Source organism: Myotis myotis, unplaced genomic scaffold (genome assembly GCF_014108235.1).
Source record: "Myotis myotis isolate mMyoMyo1 unplaced genomic scaffold, mMyoMyo1.p scaffold_m19_p_10, whole genome shotgun sequence".
Lineage (NCBI taxonomy): Eukaryota > Metazoa > Chordata > Mammalia > Chiroptera > Vespertilionidae > Myotis > Myotis myotis.
This window is the reverse complement of record NW_023416314.1, coordinates 28316577-28338889: the sequence shown is the minus strand read 5'-3', so window position 1 is coordinate 28338889 and position 22313 is coordinate 28316577. Positions and strand designations below refer to the sequence as shown.

At 45.9% G+C, this 22313-nt stretch overlaps 1 protein-coding gene across 4 annotated transcripts; it reads left to right on the top strand.

Moving 5' to 3' along the window:
• The first annotated feature begins 1264 nt into the window (after positions 1-1264).
• Positions 1265-21433, top strand: PRSS23 (serine protease 23). 4 transcript variants are annotated; one of them, XM_036324739.1, is made up of 3 exons: positions 10342-10458; positions 11720-11779; positions 19131-20664. In XM_036324739.1, the coding sequence occupies exon 3, from the start codon at positions 19146-19148 to the stop codon at positions 20277-20279; it is 1134 nt and encodes a 377-aa protein (XP_036180632.1). In that variant the 5' UTR covers positions 10342-10458; positions 11720-11779; positions 19131-19145; the 3' UTR covers positions 20280-20664. The 4 variants fall into 4 exon arrangements, 3 of the variants coding, with proteins under 3 accessions (XP_036180630.1, XP_036180631.1, XP_036180632.1); XM_036324737.1 differs by lacking the exons at positions 10342-10458; positions 11720-11779 and adding an exon at positions 1265-1286; XR_004970360.1 differs by lacking the exons at positions 11720-11779; positions 19131-20664 and adding an exon at positions 20751-21433 and having other exon boundaries at positions 10285-10458.
• The last annotated feature ends 880 nt before the right edge of the window (positions 21434-22313 follow it).

Here is a 22313-nt window from a genome sequence, read left to right as displayed (position 1 = left end):
GAAGAGAGAGATACTCACTTCTACTGTTCAGGGTTATAAATAATACGTAGCTGTTGCTAAGATACATGTTAACTATGCCAATGGTATAAGTACTTTTACCAAAAAAACAACAAAACATACTTTTAAAAGTACAATTGAACACAAAACAATTTAATGGCTCACTCAGCCTTCCTCCTCTAGTCAGGCAGGTATGAGTTCACATGCAAAGGTTGAGTCCTATCAAGCTTAGATCAAGAATACCCCACCTCTGAGTGAACCGCATTTCCCTGAAGCTTTGAGCTCCTTGGGCAGCGGATGAAAGAGTTGATAATAAAATTTTTCAATTGAAGCTGAGGTTGGGGGGCTGCTACCAAGACTGGAATTTGCCTTGAAGTCAGCAACCAACCCTTCAAAGGGTAGTCTAACAAATCAAAGGCTTGTCATTTATTTGTTTTTAGTTTTTCTGCAGAAAGGGTCTTAAGGGTTTAATAGTTCAATTTAATTGCGTTGTTAAAAAAAGACAGAAGGAGAGAGAGAGATTGCCATCTCTTGTCCTGAAAGAGTAGATAACTTGGATAACCTCACTCTACCAATATGCTATTTATACAACTGTGAGGTCATAGTGGTTTAGGACTGGGTTGGGCCTTCCTGGATCTTCTTGGATTAGAGCCAAATGCCTTTTTCATTTCAACATTGTAAAGCAAATATATATAATGTCCTTTTGGATGGTGTCACAGTGGGTAGGGGGAGCTAATTTTTATCAGCAGCATAATTCCCAGACTACTCGGTCACCTCTTATCCCTCTGTTTGATGGAGTGGACCCACTGCTCATCTGGAGAAGATGCCCTCACTCTGGCTGTCCAAACAGGGACCCAGCCAGCCTTGGGGAAAGACAGACGACATCTGTGTGCTCCAGCCAAAGCCGGCAGGGCCCTCAGAGAGTGGGAGGCTCGTGGACACGGTGACTTCAGAGCCGTTTATTAACAGTCTTGGCTTCTGCCTTGATTTTTCAAGACAAGACAATAATGGAACAACTACTTGCAGACACCACAGGATCTCGTGTCTTCCCACTAATTTTAGTCTGCCGAAAACCCGGATAAAATGTCACTCCTCCCTGAAGGAAGGTCCCACCTGCAGCTGCTGGTGTCAGTACTGGAATCTCCTCCCAGCGTGACCTTTATTGCCCTGTAAGGGTGACAGGCTCCCTAGAGCTGTCACCCTCCAAACCTGTCCTTCCTCTAAGAGCACAGGCGGCTGTGGACAGCACCTGCGGCCACCAGCAGTGACAGCCACTTGCCTTCATGTGGGTAAGTCCACCTCCCCCCACCGCTCCTGGGGCAGGGCGCTCTCACTCAGCCTCCTCTGTGTCAGGCGGAGAGCTGGCTCCAGTCCTTCTGCAGACTTTGAGGTAGAAAGGGACACGGATGGTTATTCTTGTGGTTTCCCCAATCTGTGTACCCAGGGCTGTAGGAGCCAGGTGATCCTGTGTTTAAAAGAAAACAGGTGGCTGGGCTGAGAGAGCAGGAAGCAAATTGCTTCTGTAGAGACAAGCCTTCCTGCTTCACCCTTGGGCTAGTTGTCCTTGCTTTGCTTTCAAATGATGAGAAATCACTGCCCTTCGCAGGGACAGCTGCAGGTGGGAGTCCTGGGGAGCTGGCTTGTTTTTCAGGACCCCTCCCTGCCACCGAGGTGGGGGAAACCAGAGGCTTCCAGCCATGTCTCAGAGGTGTCCGAGCAATTTGCTGGAAACTAAACGTAAGTCTCAAATTCAGCTCATTGTTGGGTGTTTTCAAGGTCAGGTTGGCTGCAGATGTCAGTCAAAACAGCCAAGGGAGGCCCTGTTATCTCTGTCCGAAGGGCTTCCTATCGTCTACAAAATGCGGTCCATTTGGGGCCTTGCTCTGATGAGTGGGGTTTTGTACTGGATGTGTAAGGGCTACAAAATAACCAGCACATGATACTTTCCTCAATGAGCTTTTATACTTATAGCTATCCATAGAGTTGCTATAGCAATAATAATAATAATAGTGATAAAATAATAGTAAAAATGGGAGCTAACATAATTGGAGAAGCAGGCACCGTATGGCATATTGATATTTTGATGCATTTCCTAATTTCATCCTCACTATAACCCTAGCAGGAGGGTATTGTCACCATCCTATTTTGCAAACGAGGCCCCAGAGGCTTTCCCTGTGTGCTGGCTGTTCTCTATCTGCCTCCAGCCCAGCAATTCTCCACCCTTCACTGCCCTGCTCTCTGCCTGGGAGACTGAGCCTTGCAGACAGCCAACCTGGCTCCCTTTTGAGCTGACTTGGCAGGCCCCAGAGATCAGAGGGTGGAAGGAAAGGTCGGGATGCTTCTTTCCCACTCCCTCCCTCCGGGGCACCGGATCCCTCGCAGTAGCTGCATCCCTCCCTAGACTGCACAGCTCCTGGCTGCAGAACCCCGCCACTGCGCTTACACTCATCACCGGCCCTCCTGTAGCATCTCCCCTTCCACTTCTGCCCTAGCGGTAGTGATGGCTTCCCCATGTTGCTAGGCCCCAGGCCTCTCCGTTCTTGTTTGTTCCCTCAGCCCTGTCCTCACCTCTGTAAGTAGTGACTTCATGAAAGTCTTTCGTTTGAACCAATCAAGGAAAAATTGTGTTCCTGTCAAGACCCAAACCAGTACAGCTAGCAAAAGAGGTGCAGATCAGAGATTCAAACCACAGTATTCAGTAGTAGGAGAGGGAAAAAGTAAACTGATAAGAAAATAAATGAAATTACAAGAGCCATGAGGAAGTTGTAGAAAGTGTTATGGGAAATCAAAGGCCAACAAAAATACTTTGTTGAGGATGTGACATTGTTCGGCTTTTTAAAAATGAGTAGAATTGAGACAAGTGGATATGAAGGAAAGAGTTTCAAATATGAGCAAAAGTACTGAGGCAATAAAAGCACACACCACATGTCGGGAACTGAAGGGGGTCAGCCCCGGAAGTGGAGTAAGCTTAGGGATGGTGTTTCTCAAACTGCACCCTACAGAACTCCGATGTCCTATGAAATGTTGCTACCACATTGGGGAGGGCGGGGGGGAGAGTCCACAGTCAAATAAAATTGATTGGATATCATTGAAATCAATGAACTTAAGCAGGTTTCTCTACTCAGGACTTCTTAGAGCATTTGAAAGGCCAGTGTGCATATTTTTTTTTAAATATGTTTTTATTGATTTTTTTTTTACAGAGAGGAAGGGAGAGGGATAGAGAGTTAGAAACATCGATGAGAGAGAAACATCAACCAGCTGCCTCCTGCACACCTCCTACTAGGGATGTGCCCGCAACCAAGGTATATGCCCTTGACCGGAATCGAACCTGGGACCCTTCAGTCCGCAGGCCAACGCTCTATCCACTGAGCCAAACCGGTTTTGGCGGACAGTGTGCATATTTGACTACCTTTTTCCCCCCCATGGATGGTCTATTAACATCTTTCAGAGTGTGGGCGGAAACAGAGTTTGGGAAACACATATTGTCCAATAGGATCTACACTCCTTGGGAATCCCGGCAGAGTGATTCAGAACACCCTGTGGCAGCCGGAGTATGTTCCAAGGGTTCTGCAGAGAGTCGGTGGGAATGTCACAGTCATGGACAAATGATGTCTAGAGTGCCATCAGGCAGCCGTGGCATGAACAGTGAAATGCAATTACAGGCCAAGTGAAAATTTTGACATGGTCCATAAGGAAAGAATGGTCAATGGGCATCAAACAGAAATTGGGGTTCATATCTGGGAAAATATTGGAGCCCCAGCGGTAAAATTTCATATACTATGTGCCCTGTTCCTAGTGGCTGGCCAGCCAAGTTATTTCAGCTCTGATATTTTAAGCTCATTAAAATGAACCAGGCTCTCTGTGTGATTATAAGACCAGACAATAATTATACATATTTAAAAACCTATACAGACTAGACAACCATAAAGATTTGAAAAAGGAACAAAACAGAGTTCCTGCTCATAAAGAACTCTGGACCACTAGAGGTTGAATGGTTAAATATATAACTACAATGTAAGATATAATTTCAATACAATTCTCTGAAACACAGAGAATAGACTTATATCTCTAGCACTAAAGGGTTTCTGAGAGCTTGAATATGAGTAGAATTTGCCCGTGGAAAAAGGAGAAGAAACCTCATAAAAGATGCTAAATTTGAATATCCAGATCCCATATTTAACCGCATAAAAGCTCACTCCTTATAACACAGAAAAGAGAATCCAATACTTATGGATAAATATAAACATAAATTAAAAACAAAAAGACACTCCAAAAATTCCTTTTAAAGATACAGAGATTTGGTAGAAATTTTTATAGTGTAAATGCAAACAGAATGTCCAAAGGTTTTTAAAGTCTATTTCAAGGCCAGTGGCTCTGCTGCTTCTCCTTAAGTTAAAGGAAGAAAAAAAGTCTTTATTTTCTCTTTTGTTCTTGATCATGAGATCCAGTATACAAATTAGACTACATCAGAGAAATCCAGCTCTGGCCTCCAGAGACTCTCATTTTAACCAGAGAAAATTAGAAACACACAGTTATTTCAAAATGTTTCTAATTTTTCAGTTTAAAATAATGCTCACAGTATACAGGAAATGGCTGGTGCCAAAACCTGCTTTTCTTCCTAATAATTTTAGATGCTATAGTCTTTTAAGTAGGATTAGAATAAAGCTTTCTTTGATGGGCAGTCTTTTTTTAAGGTACCATGTATGACAATTTAACTACACAACTACATTATATATTAAGCTTTTATATATTATACCTTTACATTTTTATATTCAGAGTGTACTACTTTTATTTCCAAACACTTAAAATAAAAGGTCTATACTTAACGAAAACAGAAAATTTTAAAAGGTTTTTAAGTGCAATACAAATACTTTTTAAAAAATTAAGTGCTGTAAAGTTTTGTGGTTTTGGTTTGTTTGTGTTTTTTTGGTGGTTCTTTGTGTTAGTTTTTTTTTTTTTTTTAATTATGGAAGCTTGTTGTAGTTTTATTTTTTTACTGTGTAATATTTTAAAGCTACCATCAAAAAATAAAATCTGGCTTTGCCCTTAAAACATTGACAAATATATAGACTTGACAATATTAGTGGTTCAATAGATGTTTATTGAGCAAAAGAACTGATAGTACCATAAGTGGAGATTAGAAGACAAAAAAATACAATCCTGCCGAAACCGGTTTGGCTCAGTGGATAGAGCATCGGCTTGCGGACTGAAAGGTCCCAGGTTCGATTCCGGTCAAGGGCATGTACCTGGGTTGCAGGCACATCCCCAGTAGGAGATGTGCAGGAGGCAGCTGATCGATGTTTCTCTCTCATCGATGTTTCTAACTCTCTATCTCTCTCCCTTCCTCTCTGTAAAAAATCAATAAAATATATTTAAAAAAAATACAATCCTGGCTCCCATTTGAATTTGTAATATTTCCTGAATTTGTAATATTTCCTAAATTTGATACTGAGAAACACTTTGTTGCCTATAGACCAGACCTATGACAAGAAGATCTGCGTTTGAACAAGAGATAATTTTTTTCTTAGAAAGCCTGGATTAAACTTTTTGGCATTGATACTATAATAATTTGATTCATTCATTCAACAAATTTTAAAACATTTGTTGAGCACTGAAAGTAGTAGTAGTAATAATATTAATAATAGGTAATGCCAATTTGGAATTTGTTTTGTGCTGAGCCCGGTGCTGTGTGCTTTTTGTACTGAGTAACTCAAGGAGTCCTTACAACAGCCCTCAATTAGCTCCATTGTACAGATGAGGAAACTGAGGTGTGAAACTTGCCCACGGTCACCCAGCAACTATATAAACTCTAAATTGAATCCAAGTCAGTCGGAATTCTAAATTGGATTCCCATTCTTTGCTACCCAAGGCCCCCATGGTAGGGATGCTCACTTGGTCCATTCCTCTTTACACTCACTACATGGTGCTGAAAACCCCTTTACTTCCTAAGTAACCCACTAGATCTATAGTATCATGGAAATGAAACCACATGGGAATGATTTTTAAATATGTAATTTTATCTCCTTTGCAATAATCCTCATTGATTGATAACTTTCAAACTGACAAGTTGTGAAGCTGCATATAGATCTTGGCCTCATGAAACATAAGCACTGATGCCCTAGCTGGTTTGGCTCAGTGGATAGATTGTCGGCCTGTGGACTGAAGGGTCCCGGTTTGATTCCAGTCAAGGGCACATGCCCGGGCTGCAGGCTCAATCCCCAGTAGGAGGCCTGCAGGAGGCAGCCGATCAATGATTCTCTCTCATCATTGATGTTACTATCTCTCTCTCCCTCTCCCTCCCTCTCTGAAATCAATTTAAAAAAAGAAAGAAAAGTAAGCACTGAAATTGAGTTTAGCAGTTTAGAGTTGGCACTGAATCTCTCCCTGCCCTGCCACCCTGTTTCCAGTTATCTTTCAGTCCCATCTCCTGCCCTGAGACCATTTAATAGGCCATTACTAAGGGATTGCACAACAGCAACAAAAGCAAGATAGAATCAAAAGGATGTTTAGAGCTTCAAAGACATCAGCAGCCTTCTTACTGTAAACCTGAGAAAAGGCAGGCCTGGGTAGCAATATAAAACGAAATGGAGCCTGATAAAAGAGTGGAAGGGACTGAGCAGAAGTCATCATTGCAAAACACTGACTATCCCGTTAAACTACTTTGAACCTCAGTCTCCTCATCTGCAGAATGGAGATAATCATAGTCTCCAGTTTTCTGTTTGCCTTGAAGATTACCTGCATACTACACGGCACATACTATGCATTCAGGAAACATAGCCATAATTAAAATCCAATCCTTGTTCTACCCCTTTCACTCACCCACTGATTTTCTCATTTCTACAGTGGAGGAACCAATGAGATGTTTGTTCAAACCTTGCTCAAACTTCCTCCTTTGAGTTTCAGCTCAAATTCTACCACCTTATAGGAGCCTTCACCCCCGCCTGAGTGAGAATGAATGATCCCCTCTTCCATGCTCGTTAGCTGTAGCCTGACCCAGCCCTTATCTCACTTTCTCCTATCGTTGAGTTTGCTTTGTTTATATTTGTAGCATAATTTCCTAAAGGTGATGATTATTTGCCCCTATACAGTCACCTTATACAGAGCTGGCACTAAGTAAATGTCTGAGCCTTGACCTGAATGAATTTCTTAAAAAATACTTTTTATTGCTTTTTTAAAAATATATTTTTATTGATTTCAGAGAGGAAGGGAGAGGGAGGGAGAGATAGAAACATCAATGATGAGAGAGAATCATTGATTGGCTGCCTCCTGCACGCCTCCCCACTGGGGGTCGAGCCCACAACCTGGGCATGTGCCCCTGACCGGAATCAAACTTGGGACCCTGCAGTCCACAGGCCGGCGTCCTATCCACTGAGCCAAACAAGTTAGGGTATATTGCTTTTTTTTTTTTTTTTTTTTTTTTTTTTTTTTTTGAGAGAGAGAGAGAGAGAGAGAGAGAGAGAGAGAGAGAGAGAGAGAGAGAGAGAGAGAAACATTGATTGGCTGCATTCAATTGCTATACATATGGAAAGTATTTGAGAATTACAATTATGGAGTTGAATTTAATTCTTAAGAAGCAGTGAGGATTTTGGTTTTCTTATTTTGTTATTTAGGGAGAGGAGTGAGCAAATACAAAAAGGAAAGCAAAGGATACCTGCTGTTTACACAGGGTGTTTCTGTTGGAGGTCAAAGTACCCTATACATCTGTCCTCAACGTGGTCCTTAGGCAATCACAGCGACAACCTTGGAGCCACAGTATCCTCTCATTTTACTATTGACAGCTCCAGGAAACAACAGAAGCTTGTGGTGCTTGTTCAAGCCCTGAGCTCCCCTGGGTCATCTGTAGGGAGAGCTTCTGCCTGGGTAGGGCCAATAGGCCTGAGACCAGCTGTGGGAATGGCGACAGGGGAGAGATGTGCTTTTGGGCCCTTAGGTGTCTCAGTTTCTGACTCTGAATGATGGCAATAATTACCTTGTTCTCCGTGATTCTTCCTCCCTAACTTTGTTGCAATGTTATTTTTAAAGCTGCCAGGACAAAGGAGCTTTAATGAATGTCAAAGTGGGCCGGGGTGTGCTGCAAGACGGAGCTAAGGGACGTTCTTGTGGCTTAACAGACGTAACATAGCCAGTATTTACTGAGGGCTTGCTCTGTGCCAGGCAGTGTGTTAACCATTTTGTGTGTATTAATTCACTCAGTTCTTCCAACGACCCTAATGAGGTAGTCTTCATTTTACAGAGGAGGAAACTGAGGCACAGAAAGGTTCTGCCAAAAGCTACACAGCCAAGAAGTGGAAGAGCCTGGAGTGGTGCTCCCACAGTTGAATGCCATAAATAAATGCCTTTTATTTATGTCCTGTTCTGTCTTCCTGTGGCCATCTCTTTCATTTGGAGCCCAGCACAATGCTTTACGTGTAATGTGTGCTTAAGTAAATATTTGCTGAATTGGAGTAAAACTAATACAACTGGAGCACAGCTGGGAAGTCTGTCCCTTCTCTCGCTCCTTCCAATTCCATCCTCAGCTCCTCTAGTAAGTATTTGGCTTTTAATGGTGTTCCTCCAGTTGGGTGCTCCAGACTCTTGAAGATTCATAATGTAATTTTTTCCTATTTATGATAACAAGTGAATGATACCAAGTACTTGTTCCTGATTTCAGTGCTTATGTGTGCCAGGCCTCGACACCAAGAGCTCCCACTTCAGTTCTGATGCTAATAACAAAGGAACAGAACAAAGTTCATCTCTAAGTGATGTGTTAGAGTCCAATGCTGTATTATAATGACACAGGGAGTGAGGAAAGGTGTGATCGCTGGAACAGGAAAAAGGTGAGAAAATTGAGTCAATGCAGGGCACTTCATACACTATGACAGTGGAGAGCCACACAGAACTCAAATGGACCCAACCTAGGCAGTCAGTACCACGTAAGGCTAGTAGTTGTGTAAACATTACTAACTCAAATTTTATAGTTCTGGGAGGAGGATTTTATGTTATTTATAAATTTGTTTTGGATTTATTCCAGAGTTGTTCAAAAGCTGTAATTTAAGCTTATATCTGGTTATATGTGTACATATCTATATATGCAACATTTTTAAAGAAAATAATTTAAGCCAATACTGAGGAGGTCTAAGAAAATTTTGCCCTTAGAATAGCGGAGAATATGGGTTTCTCTCACATTTGAGAAACACCACACAATAACATGTATTTGGGGGCTTTCCTATTTAAAATAGATTACAAACGCAAACGCCTTAGCTATGTCATTAACACTTTGGTGTGAAATGGTGTGTTAGGCCCTCTCTTTTTGAGAGCAGGCTTTGATGGGGGATAGAAAGGCTACCAGACTTGATAGAAAAAAAAGTGGCCTCTGTGCTTTGGGGCAAGTCATTCACCCTCTGTAAACCCCGGGTTCCTTAGCTGTGAAACACTGGTAACCTGCATCTCCTTCACCACAGTGGCCTTATATGTGAAGCTGGTTCAGAGAGGCGCTCAGTAAATGGCCATTTAAATAAAATTCTGATGTATTTGGGAGAGAACAGGAAGGCTCTACCACTAGGTTCTTAAAGGGCACAGTCAGTCACCCACCTGGTTAGAGGAAGACTGAATTGCGGGCCGCTTGGAGTGACTTTGGGAAGCCGGCCCACTGGGCGAGGAGGTGGCTCCACCAGCCGGTGCAGCGACAAAGAGCTGAGGCCGCGGGCTCACCAGCCAGCTAGCATCTTAAGTTGCCCCTGCTGTGCGCGCTCAGGTCCCCACGCACCACACTGGGTGCTGTAGGGGAGGCAAAGCATTGGTGGGCGCGTCACCAGAATGCGGGGTTCCTTGGAGGCACCTGAGAAACGGGGCGAAGCTGGGAGGAACTGGGTCGTCACCTAAAATCTCTCAAAGGTGCTTGTGGGGTGGGGAGCGCACGGCTTTTCGCCAGTTCTTCACATCGGCAGAGGGGCTTCCTTGTGCGCCAGGTGTGATCCAGGTCCCCAGCTCGGTGGATTTGGGGAGAGGGAGGGTAACGAGATTTGCGAGTAGGCAGCGCACTCCAGCCCCCCGCCCCGGGGGTGAGCGGTGTTGGAAGGGTGAAGGCGCAAGGGTCCTGGGCAGGGCGCGCCCTCGGCGAGAACCTGCGCCGAGAGGCCGGGACGGGCGCTGGCCGCCGCGCCGCCGGGACCCACCTGCCCTGCCCGGGGCCGCGCGCCCGGCTCCGGCCCTTGTCGGGCGGCGAGGGGAGGGGGCGCGGTCGGCGCGGGGGGTGGGGCGGGTGGCGGGCGCGCGGCTTCCCCGAAGGCGGAGGCGGGGCGGGCGGGCCCCGGGAGGCGTGGGGGGCGGACCCGCCCGCTGCCCGCGCTGCTCGCTCGCCCGCCTGCCCGCTCGCACTCGGTCGCGCCGCGGGGCAGGCATGGGAGCGGAGCGCGCCCTCCCGGCGCCCACACCTGTCTGAGCGGCGCAGGAACCCCGGCCGCGGCGGGCAGCTCGGCGCGGGTGAGTGCGGGCGCGGCCCGGGCGCCCTCCCGGACGCGGCGCGGCGTGGCGCGGGAGGAGCGGGACAATGGGCCGGTGCGCACGGGGTGGGGTGGCTGCGGGGCGCACGGAGGACGTGGCCCGGGCCGCCCCCGGGCTGGGGGGCTGGGGGGCTGGAGGGCTGGGGCCCGCCGCAGGAAGAAGTCCGCGGAGGCTCGAGGGCTGCTGGGCACTTGGATTCACCCACTGTCACCCGGGAAGCGGGCGGGGAAAGAAGGTTCGGAAGACACTGCTGTCTGGGATGCCTGGTGGGACTGGGAGTGGAGAGAGCCGGCTCTGGGCAAGCTCTCCCCCGGGTGGCAACACCCCACCTCCTACACACACCACAACCGCCACTACTTGTTCGCCTTGAGTTTTGCGTGTATACGTTCCACCAAGATCTGAACATTAAAGTTTAACCCTGGCACGTGGCTGTGAACGCACCTTAGCGAGCAAGGACAGGGCGGTGGACACGGGCTGGGGACTAGGATCTTTCCTCCAGAGCCTTAGTGAAGGACGTGTGCTTCCCTAAGAAACTAGTGTCTGTGAACTAGTTGTTAAAAGCCAACACTTCTTCAGCCTGTGGTCCTCCATCACGAGGTAACTTAGGAATAAAAGTTTGAGAAAAAGTTTAAAAAGTGTCTTACAAGAGGAGGGAGAACTGTGTAGGTGCAGGAAAACCGCCACTCCCCATCAGAGTACAAATTTGGTTTGCTTTCACCAGAAAAGAGCTGATAAAAATCCTGTTTGTTTTATTGCCCTTTGGGCGACACCCAGGAGATTTCAGAAACAGCCCGTAGGGGGTGGAAAGCTCCCGCTTAGTGTTGGCATGGGGCTGACTTCTCTCAGCTCCTGAAATTGAACTTGAGGGGTCCCCCCCCCCAAGCACTTTTTAGGATCAGATAGGCCAAAGTGAGAATCGTTTTTACGAGTGGTGGTGCGAGAAGGAGTTAAATTCGTAGTCTGAAGGCAGCTGTGGCCAAAAGCTGAATGCCAACTTAATATCAGGATATTTATTGCACTTGCTCCAGGGTCCTATTTGTGCATAAGGGCATTCAAAATAGACTTACCGCTGTCTCGCAAGACGTCTCTGTTAGGCAGGAGTGCATAGAGGGGGAGTGGGGAGGAGGCACTTGGGAAATGCCACAGAAAGCCCTTCTCTCTACTTGTGGAAGTGTTGGTGATCATATGCACACCATCTGCATTTCAATACATTGTTTCTCTTGTGCTGTCTCATATAAAGTCAAGAGGTACGTTTTCATCCCTTCCTGTGCCTGAGCTGCAAAGGAAGCATTCTTCCAAGGTAACTAATATGGATCTCATTCTGTAACACCGACAGCTTATTCAGGTAGATGGTGAATGGTGGGCGCATTTTTCCGTCCGCAGCATAAATGCCAAGGAGGCCATTAGTGGGTCTGGGAGCATTGCTGGGCCCGCTCTGCCTTGTTTCAGAGTCTCAGGTTCCCCTCCATGTTTCTTCTCATAGATCCCTTAGGATTCAGTTCACCAGGCATTATTCAGGCGTAACTCCCACTGACTTGGGGTGGGGAGGGGGATTTGTTTCTCATGGATGCACCATTGACAGTTTTATACCCTCTGTTCTTGTACTGCTGCCAGGTTTGTCCCCAGTCACTGGGGCAGTTCATTTTGCCTAAAATCTGATAGAGAAGTTAAGCTTCTATTGCCCACAAGATTATGTTTAGGGTGGCTGCACTTGTAAATGCCCTGCATTTCTTTCCTGTACGGGACTGTAATTCTTAAGCCATTATGCGATCAGGTCTGTTTTCCTTTAACAGATTCAGGGACTTTGGAAAATGAGAGCAAGCCTGGCTACAGAGCTTTGTTCATTTTTAGGTATTTGCTTTAGGAATTAGTCTGGTTTCACTGTTCAGTGTCCCTGGCCACAGATTCCATGGGAAACCCTTTGTTCATGCTTCCAACTGGTGTCCAAAACCTCTGTCTTCACCAACTTTCCCACTGTTTCTCTCTGTCATGACTGTGTATAGTAGTCACAGGAGTTCATCCGTTGTGCAATAGTTTACACGTTGTCCCCCGGAGTAGATGTTCCCTCCCAGCCCTTACTGGCTGTAGGAGTTGTAGCTTTCTCCCAAACACGTGCCCTCTGGAGGAGGCCTGTGTTGCTGCAGTTCTGAAGTCTAAGGTGCAGAACTAGAAGAGAGCAGTTGTGGGCCCAGTCTCCAAGGGGATGAGTGTTGTTTGCACATCTGATAACGCGAGTTGTTCCCTCACCGTAAGGTCAGTGGTGAGCTCCTGAAGTGGCCGCGTCCTCATGAGGTATGCGCATGTTTCGACAGTGGGCAGCGGGACAGTGGCTCACAGTGAGTGATGGAGCGGGGGCTGTGTAATCCGCTTGTGAGTCAGTATACAGAGTTGGGAAAGGAAAACAGTTTCTCTATTACCAAGCGTGGTGAGAAAATATTTGCCTCCCTCAATTTTCCATTCTGCTTTGCCATTTGGGTGAAGCGATGCACGAACATACTTAGCCGAGAACTTTAAAAGATAAATATGTGTATGAGGGATTCTTATCCTGTACAAAGGCTTATTCTTAAAACGAAATGTTGTAGACCTGAATTTTCTTCATCCAGATTTAGATACAATCAGGTAAGACTTGGACATCTTCATTCCTTGTTCAAGGTGTGCATTTTCCAGACAATTCTGTAAGGGTAAGGTGATTCATATGTAAAGAGAGAACTTAAAGTTATGTAACCCATTTAGTTACCTTTCCAGCTGTGAGCTTATGAATGTTTTTATTACATCTGTTTACATGCTAGAGTGTTTCTATTTAAATAACTGGGCATGGCACAGGCTTACCTAGAGCTGATAAAAATGGAAACAATGATTATTTGTCTCCTGGGGAATTATTCTATAATCAGGTGAGTCGAGAAATTAATGCAAAGCCACCCACCTGATTTTAAAGCATCACCGTTCTCCTTGGTGTGTGATTAATGGGGAAGGGGCTAAGGAAGGTGTGAGGGCCTCGGGGAGCAGACGCCTTAACTGACCTGCAGCAGGTCAGTTCCCACTCTCCTGAGAGCATTCACACCCAGACATCCTTCCTTCCATTCTTGAAAGCCGCCCTCTTCTGGAGGCCTTTGCTTTCTTTGATGACTGATCAGGGAAATCTTGTCACCCAGATAAGCAAGGGATTAACATGGTAAAGTTTCCTTTTTCTTTTCCCCAATGCCCCCACCCTCCAGAGCAGGGGTTCTCAAACTATGGCCAGCGGGCCACATGAGGCCCGCGGAAAACATTTATCTGGCCCGCCGGGTGTTTTTGCCACCGCTGCCTGTTGCTTAGCAGCCGACTAGTTTTTTTTAAAACTATAGTCAGGCCCTCCAACAGTCTGAGGGACGGTGAACTGGCCCCCTGTTTAAAAAGTTTGAGGACCCCTGCTCCAGAGTTTCCTAAAGGTAAGCCCCTGCCTGAGCTGTGGCTGGCTGCACACATGCTATCTGTGAACAGCATAGCGCCTGCCCTGGACTTTTTGTGACTCTAGAAAATTATAAAATTAGAGACTCCTAGGCCTAAAAAGACCAGCGCTGAGAAGACTAAAGAGATCACCTGGTGCCCTGGCCAGTGTGGCTGGGTGACCTCCCGTGCACAGAGAGGTTGCTGGTTGGATTCCTGGTCAGGGCACATGCCCAGGTTGTGGGCTCAATCCCCAGTGGGGGGAGGGCGCGTGTGTGCAGGAGACAGCTGTTCAATGTTTCTCTCTTTTCCCTTCCTCTCTAAAAATCAGTAACTATTCTTTAAGAGAGAGAGAGGGAGAGAGAGAGATATCACCTGGTATTCATAACAATTTTTAAGCCACCCTAAACACACATTAGGTAAAGGAGAGGACAATTTATGAAGTTAGAACTTCAATATGATGTCACTTTTAAACCCATCTGGGGACCTGAGCGCACACAACTTTATTTCCCAATTTCTGATCAGGTTTTTCTTTTTTGTTTGTTTTGTTTTTAATGAATCAATGCAGAATAATCTGAGCTGCATTAATTTCTAAATCTAAGTTAAAATTTTTAAAATGCAGTTTTATAGCTTTTAGAGTTACATAGAAACTTTAATCAAGATAGAAAATGTCAGTCTAACCGGCATGGCTCAGTGGTTGAGCATGAACCAGGAGGTCATGGTTTGATTCCCAGTCAGGGCACATGCCCGGGTTGTGGGCTTGGTCCCCAGTGTGGGGACTGCAGGAGACAGACGATCAATGATTGTCTCTCATCATTGATATTTCTATCTGTCCTTCTCCCTTCCTCGCTGAAATCAATGTATGTATTTTTAAAAGGTAGGAAATGTCAGAACAAGGTTGTACCCCACAAGTTAATAGATTTAAGTAATAATATAGGGAACTTGTAAACAATGTTTCAAACTTATAGAATCCCTGGTTTTTGAGGTATTGAAAAAGCTTAGTTCTAAGGGATTAGAACTTCACCTTGCCTTGTGGTTTTGCAGTTCTTATAGATGGCAGACTCCTTAACTGGCTAGATGCCCAGAATTTAACTTGTAAGGACTCTGAATTGGTAATATTATCTAATTCTCATTAGATAATACTCTGTCTAGAATAGTAATATTCTTTGGTACACTCTTTAGCCCTCTCTAGCAGCACTGATTTGTAAGTGATTTGTAAGTTATCCTAGACGTTCTTGGCTTGGTCATCCATCATTTTGCTGAAAAATAAATTTGATCCTATATCAAGAGGCTGGAGTGAAGCTGTGGCTAGTGAGAGGGCCTAGCTAACTGCCCAGTGCACACACTCAGGAAAAGACTTGTTCTAATTTCTCCATACCCACTAACTCTCATGAACTGACTTGTAAAAACATTGTTTCTTTTTTGAAAGACAGACTTTGAAAAATCAACAACAAGGAGAGGTATGCTCATGCTTCAAGGTCTTTGAAAGTCTTTTTCCTTTAAAATTTGTATTGGTTTTTAGAGAGAGAGGAAGGGAGAGGGAGAGAGAGAGAAACATTGATGTGAGAGCAATAAATTGATAGGCTGCCTCCTGCACACACCTGCACTGAGAATGGAGCCCATAACCCAGGGACACGTGCCCTGACCAGGAATCAAAGCAGCAACCTTCTGTGCACTGGATGACACCCAATCAACTGAGCCACTCCAGCCAGGGCAAAAGTATTTTTTAAACAGGGGTTACCTATAGGCAAAGCACTTGGAAAAATGAAATTAGAGTTAATTTTGCCTGAGAGGGCGTTAATTCATGAATGCAAGGCTCCTAGATGGGTCCTAGTTCCAGACTCTTTCCTACTGTTCTCTTCCCTGATACCCTTGTCAAAGGACTATTTCAGTGTTTGGACAAATGGGTGAAGCTAAAGACAAGCCCCACTGGAGCGATTCTGCTACAGTAGATAATTCAAACTCTCTATTCCCAGCATCCAGTTAACATGCAAATTTCAGGTTTGGGGTTTGAAGATGCATGATCTAGATCAGCCGTGGGCAAACTACGGCCCGCAGGCCAGATCCGGCCCGTTTGAAATGAATAAAGCTAAAAAAAAAAAGATTGTACCCTTTTATGAATGATGTTTACTTTGAATTTATATTAGTTCACACAAACACTCCATCCATGCTTTTGTTCCGGCCCTCCGGTCCAGTTTAAGAACCCATTGTGGCCCTCGAGTCAAAAAGTTTGCCCACCCCTGCTCTAGATAATAAGATGAGCATATTTTATGAGCACTGTTATGTTCATCATGCACACCAAAAATATTATTGACAACTTAGGATAATACATAGCATAATAAGATCTCATCTCCTCCTTTCTCTCTCTCCCCTAAAAATTATATTTTGAAAACAGGAATACTTGGCAGCTTGCACCTCTGTCTGGAGTCTGTGTTTTCTTTCTTAAGACTAGCTGAAGTAACACTTGACCTACCACATCTGCTGCTCAATGTTAGCCGGCATTAACGTTCTCCACATTAGTCGAAGGAAGGAGGGGGTGGTGTCTCGGGGCCCAAGATGCAGCCTCGTGGGAGGTACATGATTCCTCCTAGTACATATCACACTTGGCAGGGATTCTGGTGTGGGGGTACTTAGTCACCTAGACAGCAACTTACATAGAGAAAAGGCTGTCCAAGCCCTAGATATGCCCAAGAGCTGGGTCCTCGCCCAGGAGATGGGAGCAATTAGGTACAGAGCCATCCCCCGAAGTCTACATGGTCGTCCTCACCACACCTACCCCACCTATAAAGTTGGCCTGTACTAGCCTTAGCACCCCCTGCCTTGTCTACCTGGAACTTTCATCTTTTTTTTTAGTTTATTTTTTATTGTCAGTGGTACAGATGTCCCCCATTTCTCCCCTACTCCCCCCTCCGCCCAACCCCCACCCCACCCCAGGCCCTCACCTCACTATTGTCTGTGTCCATGGGCTACGCATATATGCACCTAGTTCTTTGGTTAAAGAACTTTCAGTCGTTTGTGCATGCACCCCATGATTTAAAGGATTTAGAGAAATAATCAGATGTAGTTCCTGCCCACAAAAGGACCCATGGATCCTTCCTATTTGAAAAAATGGAGAGAAGCAGTTTCAAGGAATCAGGAAGCCCCAAGGAACTGGCTTTCCAAGACCCCCTGCCTGCCTTTCCCATCCCTGTCCTCCCTGACAGAAGTGGAATCAGACAAGCACACCCCCACCAGGGATGGAGCCCACAACCCGGGGGCACATGCCCTGACCAGGAATTAGACTGGCAACCTTCTGGTACACTGGACAATGCCCAACCATCCAGTGCAGCAGGGGGGAGAGAGAGACAAGCACAAGGATCCCAGAGGTTGGTGGGGCGCCCACATTTGTAGAAATACCATGTGTGGATAATGGGGATATGGACTGGCATGCTCAGCTGGACTACATCAGCTAGCTCAATGGCCCCCCAAAATTGCAAATGGGTCTGTACTTCCGAAGAGGGAGAGGGTGAGAATAATGGAACAGTTTCCTTCTGACTCCTGCTACATTCCACTAGCCTCTTGAGACCTAACCCCGCCTTGGCCTAGTTTTGGGATGTCTGAGCATGAATGAATTACCTCACCTGTTAGTCAGCTTCCCTTGAATAGAAGGTTCAGAGCCATTCAAAACCGACTGATGCTTCGACATCTGGGGAAGTTCTACTTCCCGTCTTCTTTTTTTTTGTTGTTTTTCTTGTGGGGTGATTGATCTCAGGCTTTAAACATACCTTTCAGGATGAAATCCAAACTCCTTCATCTCCTAGACTCAGCCCTTCACAATCCAGCTCTTGCCTGTTGCCCCCGTCACTTCTTCTGTTCCACCCTTGCGGAGCTAAGCATGATTCCTGAAAGGACATGCCCTGTCGCAGGGCTCCTTGTCCTCACAGATGGTTGCTTCCTCTAAGAGGCCCCTTCACTCTGTCTTCTGTGACCTAACTTCTGTTCAGCTTCAGCACCCATCCCCAGCCTCACCTCCTCTGGAACCCCTCCCCTGTTCTTCTTACTCCCATAGCTGACTTCATGGCCTTTCTCTGAGCTACCACATCACCCTCATCCATCTCTGTCATTAGCGCTCAGCAGGTATCATTCAAAAACAGGATTTTTTTGAGCCACGTCAATCATTCGCTCAGCCTTTCATGCACACAGTAAATAAATAAATCGGTGTCGAGTGCTAGCGTAGGCCCAAATTCAAGGCATTTAGACTAGCTGGGACCATAGATACAAAGGCCTGAAAAAGTAACCAACAGGGACAGTCATGATGCGATCGACCTTTGACTAAGGTCCTGCTGGTATAAGACAAAACCTATAGGAAGAAGAAATATTTTATATGTTAGAGGCCTGACTACTCTGGCACTAAATTTATAATAGTTAAGATTGTTCTAAATTCAAAGCAAAAAAACAAAGAAACACACAAAAAAACGCAAAAGTCTTATATTCTTCTAAATGCACCCAGTATTTAGAGGCGATGGGGGTCCCCATACGAGTGACACCATGGAGCTATCCCTCCTTCTGCGTGTCACTCAGCAAGCTGAGGAATTTAAATTTACTCTCTGCGTGAGCAAGTTGCTCTGTAGATGCTCCAAGTTCATGCTTTAATGAGAATGAGAGGAAAGAAAGGCACGAAGGTTTAGTCTGAAGCACAAAGAGGCTCAAAATTACCCGGAAATTGAGTCTGGTCCATCAGTTCATCTGGGGATTGATGACCCTACGCACACTGCCCTGCAGTGGGCTGTCCTCAGGGGCATCTTCCACATAGAAGGGAATGAGCACCCGACTTGGTTTTGGACACCAGGCCATGGGAATGTTCCAAGGCCAAGCCCTTGCATTGTAGTGAAACCATCATCTCGGGATTCCTCTCCACACCCTGATTCCTGTGGAGGGTTTGCAGACTTAGAAACAATGACAGTCCAGCTGGCATGGCTCAGTGGTTGAGTGTCGACCGATGAACCAGGAGATCTCGGTTTGATTCCCGTTTAGGGCACACGCCCTGGTTGTGGGCTCGATCCCCACTGAGGCAGCGTGCAGGAGGCAGCTAATCAATGATTCTCTCTCTGTCGCTCCCTCTCCCTTTCTCTCTGAAGTCTACACATATATATATGAAACAATGACAGGCATGCCGTTGACTGCGTCTGCAGTAAACCAGCACTTGGCCCCTTGCCCTCCTGACCCGCTTGTCTTTGTTCCCACAGAGAGTGGTGCTCAGCATGGCGGGGATTCCAGGGCTCCTCCTCCTCCTCGTGCTCCTCCTCCTTCTCTGTGCTGTCGGGCAGGTGAGCCCCTCTGGAGCCCACTGGAAACCCACCTGGCCTGCTTACCGCCTCCCCGTCATCTTGCCCCAGTCCACTCTCCACTTAGCCAAGCCAGACTTCGGGGCCGAAGCCAAATTGGAAGTGTCCTCCTCATGTGGACCCCAGTGTCATAAGGGAACCCCACTGCCCACTTACGAAGAGGTCAAGCAGTACCTGTCTTATGAAACGCTCTATGCCAACGGCAGCCGCACAGAGACCCAGGTGGGCATTTATGTCCTCAGCAGTGGTGGCGGCGAGTCTTCGGGCAAGTCCCGGAGGAAGCGGCAGATTTACGGCTACGACAGCAGGTTCAGCATTTTTGGGAAGGACTTCCTGCTCAACTACCCCTTCTCGACATCGGTGAAGCTATCCACAGGCTGCACAGGCACCCTGGTGTCGGAGAAGCACGTCCTCACGGCTGCCCATTGCATACACGATGGCAAAACCTACGTGAAAGGAACCCAGAAACTCCGCGTGGGCTTCCTGAAGCCCAAGGTTAAAGATGGTCGAGGGGCCAAGAACTCCAGCGCAGCCGTGCCCGAGAAGATGAAATTTCAATGGATCCGAGTGAAACGCACCCATGTGCCCAAAGGTTGGATCAAGGGCAATGCCAACGACATTGGCATGGATTATGACTATGCTCTCCTGGAACTGAAAAAACTCCACCAGAGAAAGTTCATGAAGATCGGGGTGAGCCCTCCCGCCAAGCAGCTGCCGGGGGGCCGAATCCACTTCTCTGGTTATGACAATGACCGACTGGGCAACTTAGTGTACCGCTTCTGCGACGTCAAAGATGAGACCTATGACCTGCTCTACCAGCAGTGTGATGCCCAGCCCGGGGCCAGTGGGTCAGGGGTCTACGTGAGGATGTGGAAGAAACAGCAGCAGAAGTGGGAGCGAAAAATTATTGGCATCTTTTCAGGGCACCAATGGGTAGACATGAATGGTTCTCCACAGGATTTCAACGTCGCTGTTAGGATCACGCCTCTCAAGTACGCCCAGATTTGCTATTGGATTAAAGGAAACTACCTGGATTGCAGGGAGGGGTGACACGTTCATCCTTCCTGTGGCACTTAAAGGTCTTCGTATCCTTATTTTAGGAGAGGCCACATGTTCTCAATGGTGTGTGTGTGTGTGTGCGTGTGTGTGTGTGTGTGTATGTAATGTGTCATAATATCTTTTACACCACTTTTTAAAATTGCAAGATGACTGGCATCATGATTTGAAAATCGGTTTGTGTATCATGTCATATCATTTGAGCAGTTGGCAAGCCTACTTTTGCATAGAAATAAAAAGCATACTGATGTTTGGGGCAGTGGGGACTCTAGCGATTAAGTTAATCTTTCACTTTTTGAGAATTTTGATTTTTGTTTCATCTGAACTTGTTGCAAAGGTTTATATTAAATATGTGGCATACAGGAGATATAATTTCTAATGTGTGTATAGTGTGTACTTTCTCCTGAGAGTCATCTTATTTTTGTTTTGTTTGTTTTTTAAATTCCTAATCACTAGTGTTTCCAGATGGCAGTGTTCCCGGCTGCATACAACACATGGTACCTTTCACAGCACGTCTGAGACAGGCAGTTCCCATATTTTGGATTGGGAGCATCTGCGCAGTAGTCCTTGATCAGTAAAATAATTTGTTGATGATGTTAGTACACATTAAATTATACCTTACAGTCAGTCAGTACCCAAGGTGTTTTCAGTTTTGAAATAGTTCCTCTTCCAAAGATTGTTGCTCTACGTTTGGGGAAGACTTTGCATATGGCCCACCCCAGAGTAGGCTAGATGGTTGATGCCAGTACTTCCAGGATTTAACAGGATTTCACTCACATTTCTTGAACTAGCTGTTTTTCGGAAGACAAGAATCGGGGCCTCATTTGAGCAGGCTGTGTTGCTTCCCAGCGAACAGTTGTGGTCACACTACAATCATTGCATTTTCCCCCTGGAGTGTAGCACATCTCATGTTTTATCATTTGGATGGAGTAATTGAAAATGAATTAAATTCCAGAGAACAATGGATGCATTGCTCGGCAGATGTCACGGCAGAATGAGGACTTGTTTGGAGCCTGGCACAGTCACACGGCCTAATCAGAATTATTTCGCATACTTTTCAGGGTGCTTTTGGGGAGCTGTGTGCTTGGGTCATTTGGACACTTTTCTCTTGTACTTTACTTATTTTATAGTAAAAATATTTGGAAGGTGCTATAAGAAAAAACATGACTTTTTTCTCCCTTGCTTTCAAAGGGCCTGTTTTACTGGAATACTCTAAGCTGCAGGCACATATAATCAAGTACAGTAGAACAATGGCAAGTGGGAGAAGGCAAAATGGATCAGAATCATCACTCCAATAAGTGCCTTTATGAATGTTTTATCAATAGGAAAATCACAGTAGGTACAGGAAAGAGTTTGACTTATTCTATGTTTTCATTCTTTGCCTCTCAGCCTGAACACTTCTTTTTAAATGGATTACAAATGGGTCACAAGGCAGATGTTTGCTGTTCTCGCTCCGCGGGTAACTTCAGTCCGCCTTCTGACTGTTTGTGGGGACATCCAAATACAATACTGGTGCTTAAACCTCCCCCAGGTGGTTTGGCTTGTGTGTCTCTTGAACTTTTCAGAAGGATAATCCTGCTAAGGCACTCAAGAAATGTACAACCATAGTGCTTTATTTAAATCTCATAAGAAATACTATGCATAGCATCCTAGCCAGTTTGGCTCAGTGGATAGAGAGTCGGCCAGCAGACCAAAGGGTCCCAGGTTCAATTCCAGTCAAGGGCACTTATCTTCGTTGCAGGCTCCTCCCCGGCCTGGTTCCTGGTCAGGGCTCATGCAGGAGGCAACCAACCAATGTGTTTCTCTCACATCGATATTTCTCTCTGTCTTTCCCTCTCTTTTCCACTCTTTCTAAAATATCAATGGAAAAATATCCTTGGATAAGGATTAAAAAAAAAAAAACCTATGCATAGCAAAGAGGTGCAGGGCCACCAGGAATCTTCTGAGTACAATTTGCTTTGGAATCTAGCAAGAATCTAGCCTGAGGAGGAAGAGCGGTCTCCATCTCTATGTCTGGTATTTGGGGGG